The 3,903-nt window shown below is 35.9% G+C and overlaps 1 protein-coding gene across 2 annotated transcripts in view; it reads left to right on the top strand.

Annotated features, from left to right (window-relative positions):
• LOC109829982 (sphingosine kinase 1-like) overlaps positions 1-3,271 on the top strand; it is a 19,268-nt gene extending 15,997 nt beyond the window's left edge. The window contains exons 5-11 of one of the 2 annotated variants that reach the window (XM_020397095.1): positions 251-337; positions 422-499; positions 640-713; positions 925-953; positions 1,094-1,361; positions 1,479-1,601; positions 2,682-3,271. In XM_020397095.1, the coding sequence (XP_020252684.1) occupies positions 251-337; positions 422-499; positions 640-713; positions 925-953; positions 1,094-1,361; positions 1,479-1,601; positions 2,682-2,882 (860 nt within the window). In that variant the 3' untranslated portion in view covers positions 2,883-3,271. The remainder of the gene's footprint in view (positions 1-250; positions 338-421; positions 500-639; positions 714-924; positions 954-1,093; positions 1,362-1,478; positions 1,602-2,681) is intronic. The other variant, XM_020397096.1, reaches the window with a different exon arrangement.

Here is a 3,903-nt window from a genome sequence, read left to right as displayed (position 1 = left end):
GGGGGGTGGGGTGGGGGGGGGAAGGGGATGGGGTTTTGGCGGCTAGGGTTAGCTCTGATACCAAATTGTGAATAGAAACCCTAATACAATATGAGATCTCTTGGGCTTTATATAGGCCCCTACACAACTCACAAATAAGTCCCTAACTAATACTAATATGTCAACACTAACCGCGGATGGATCAGCAATCAGCAGGCATTTTTAATGTTGTCAAATATGTTGGTTTTCTGATGTAGAGTAATGGATGCAGGTACCGGAAATGGCATGGCAAAATCACTTCTGGATGCAGCTGGTGAAGCATATTCAATCTCAAATGCTGTATTTTCAGTTCTCAGAGGTCATTATTTGTTTCTATGGTTTGTTGTCAAATATTCTTTTCATGAAGATGATATTTCTTTTGACAGCCTTTGTTTTCATTCAGGACATAAACGCGCACTGGATGTTTCTACTGTCATGCAGGGAGTGACTAAATTTTTTAGTGTACTGATGCTCACATGGGGTATACTCAAACTTAGGCCTTTTCTTTAAGCTTCAAGTAAATTTTTCTTTTTAAGATTTACGTTGTATGTTGTCCAAACAATTAGATTATATTCTCATGTTGAGTACGTCTAAATGTGAGACTTTTAATACCCTCTGCAGGTTTTGTTGCAGATGTGGATATTGGGTCTGAGAAATATAGGTGGATGGGAAGTACTGCTCGGTTTCAATTCTATGTATGTACGCTATTACTTTGATGAGAATTGTTTCTAGATAATTCAAAGATAATTGCAAGTGAATAAGAAAGTAGCCTATTCCAAGATTATTCCAACGGTTAGCATCATACATAAATGTAAAAATATTATATTCTGCAAATTAATGACAAATTGGAAATTACTGTAATATATGCAAACATTGTTTTCATTGTTATTATTTTAGTAATTGCAGGCCCTTTTACGCATAATGAACTTGAGAAGATATCATGGATGTGTTCAGTTTGTTCCTGCTCCTGGCTATGGCCCTTTTACGCATAATGAACTTGAGAAGATATCATGGATGTGTTCAGTTTGTTCCTGCTCCTGGCTATGAAGAATTTGGTGAACCTTTATTTGAGAAGATATCATGGATGTGTTCAGTTTGTTCCTGCTCCTGGCTATGAAGAATTTGGTGAACCTTTACAGCGCAATTTTGACTCCAAAGCATTTACTAGTGTACAAGAACAAGGTCAAGGGAACGGTGTTCTAATTCATCATGGTGGCTACCAAGGCCCTTCCGTTTGTTTTGATAGTCGTGAGTGGAGGTCTTTAGATGGTCCATTTATTTCAGTTTGGCTTAACAATGTCCCCTGGTCTGATAAAGGCACAATGCCTGCACCTCAAGCAAAGGTTGTTCTTTCCGCTCTTTGTTCATAATATCTTTTGCTTGGTTTTGTTGTCATTTTCTTCTCAACAAATGATATGTATAGTTTTGTTTTGTTTTTTTTTCTTTATAATGTTTTGCAGTTCTCAGATGGCTACCTTGATATGGTTATAACCAGGGACTGTCCAAAATCAGCATTGCTAGCATTGATGTTGCAGTTAGCTGATGGAAGCCATCTCAAATCGCCATATGTTATTTATCTGAAGGTGTGTTACTTTTTTCTTATGCAAACAATTGAAAGTTGTGAGTCTCTTGACTACTCATGAATATCTCATTCTAATTAAAAGAGATGAAACCATCCATAAAGTCATGTATACTGGTGAAAAGAACTTAATTTGATAAATGGCATTGAAGAAGTATAGATGATATCCACTAGAGAATTTTTTTTTCCTTCAAGAGTTCCCTAAGAGGAAAATTAATGGTTAGTACAGTGGAAAATAAGTAAAGGTCTAGGTATGGATCCCATGATATTCTAGGATTATTGATTGGATGATGTCAAACTTGGTAATCCTGTGGTTGTCAAACATGTCAAAGGTGATGATGTAATATATTTACTTTTTTAAAATTAATGGAAATATGAAAGTAATCATGGTAACTTAAAAATATATATGTGATCATTTCAAATTCTACCAGTGCTGAACTCGGGGGTGTAGGAGAGCTGTATATGCAAGGGCGTTCCCATATATTAATGTTAATGCGTGCTAATAAGAACTAAGAAAACGAACAAATCTTTAGCTGAACTTGTGCAGGATGCATTAACTGCACATTTGAATGTCAAAAGTATTTGTGGTTGTGGATGCTATAGGTTGACCTTTGTTACATTCTTAGGTAATCTTGCCAACATGTCACCCTAGACTGTGGATCAAGGCATCGTCCACAAAAATGACATATGAATATTTTGCATGAAGTGGATGAATATTGATAAGCTCCATCGAACTACGCTTTGCAAATTTTATGTTGGAAACAGAAATGCCCTAATTGAGATGCTCGACATGATAATAATAATATTTGTATAAAAACTTGCACTGTTTCAAATTTTAGGTGCTGGACAGTGTTCGCTAGTGTTGAGCATAGAAAGTCTGATGTTGTTGTGGATGTCATGGTAACAGGAAGTGTAGATGAAGGTAGACATTCTTCCACTAAAAGAAATGAATTTTCCCCGTGAAAAGAAATAAAAACAGAAAGAAAGCAAGAATTTACGCGAAAGCTAATGAATAGCGAGCTATAAGAAGCGTTTTATTCACGTGACAGATTATGGAATTGACCTCTGTTTGTGAACTTTACAGGTGAAGGCATTCCAGTTAGAGCCAGGGCAGCGTGTCGGAAATGCCAGTAAGGGGGGCATCGTCGACTCAGATGGGGAGGTTCTTGCGAGGGGAGATGGAACCTATGAGTGCCATAAAAGATATGGTGATCTTATGATGTATGGCTCTCCAATCGAGATGTTTGTCGATCAAGGTTTAGCCACCATCTTTTCTCCCAGATGATTGGCTTCTTCCTCCTCCTCCTCCACTTCCCTTTTCTTACGAGGGATGTCACTTGCCTATGATGGTAATTAGCTTCTTTCCCCTGATAACGTTGTGTGTATTTATATGTATTATATATGTGTAGCCGTATACCCTCCGGCCAAATAAAGCAGACATCACGTGTGCGTGCACGTGTTTCTAGAAAACTTGCAACACACACGTGTATATACACTAAGCATATAATTTGTGCTTGGTAGTGAGGTGGTCCATTGCTATCCACTCCCTAATCTATGTGAATGTGATTCCTGATTCGAATGAGTGGATGAGAATGTGCCATCTTACTACCAAGTATAAAAACTTGTGATTCGTACCAAGTTCATTTATATTTATCAAGTATAAAATTTATGTTTGATACCAAGTTCTTATATTTTTCTCATATAATATATATATATATATATAATATATACTATATATTATTATATAGTACTATATAGATATATTATAGTAATATATATAATAATATACGTATATAGGGAGATGTTCTTAATAAAAACTCCTTCATCAATGGCTTAGGATTGCAGTCAACAGTTCAACAGACACAATGTATTTAATTATCCTCATTAACACATGTATTAACTACATAACACAGTGAATCCACTGCAGTGAATCTGGATTCGTACACGGTGAATTCGAATACGTTGAAGGTAGTGAATCTGGATTACTACGTTGGATAGGTAATTAATGAGCGTAATTAACATGCATGTGTCGCTTGACTGTTTGGACTGAATCCAGCCATTGGATTTATGCTAGATCCAATGACATGAAGAAGTTTTTAGTTTTTAGAGCTAATGAGGTTTTTTATTGAACCTTCCCTTATATATATATATATATCATATATAATATATACTATATATATATAATATATATATATATATATAAAATGGAGAAACCACAAATCTCAAACTTAAACACGTAAATGGAGGCGTAAATGGAGGCAGAAATTCTTCCAGCACCGAAAATTATAGTGAACAAGTGTAGAAAC

Source organism: Asparagus officinalis, chromosome 2 (assembly GCF_001876935.1).
Source record: "Asparagus officinalis chromosome 2, Aspof.V1, whole genome shotgun sequence".
In the NCBI taxonomy this organism is placed as follows: domain Eukaryota; kingdom Viridiplantae; phylum Streptophyta; class Magnoliopsida; order Asparagales; family Asparagaceae; genus Asparagus; species Asparagus officinalis.
The sequence above is the reverse complement of the archived record's forward strand: the minus strand, read 5'-3'. Positions and strand labels throughout refer to the sequence as shown.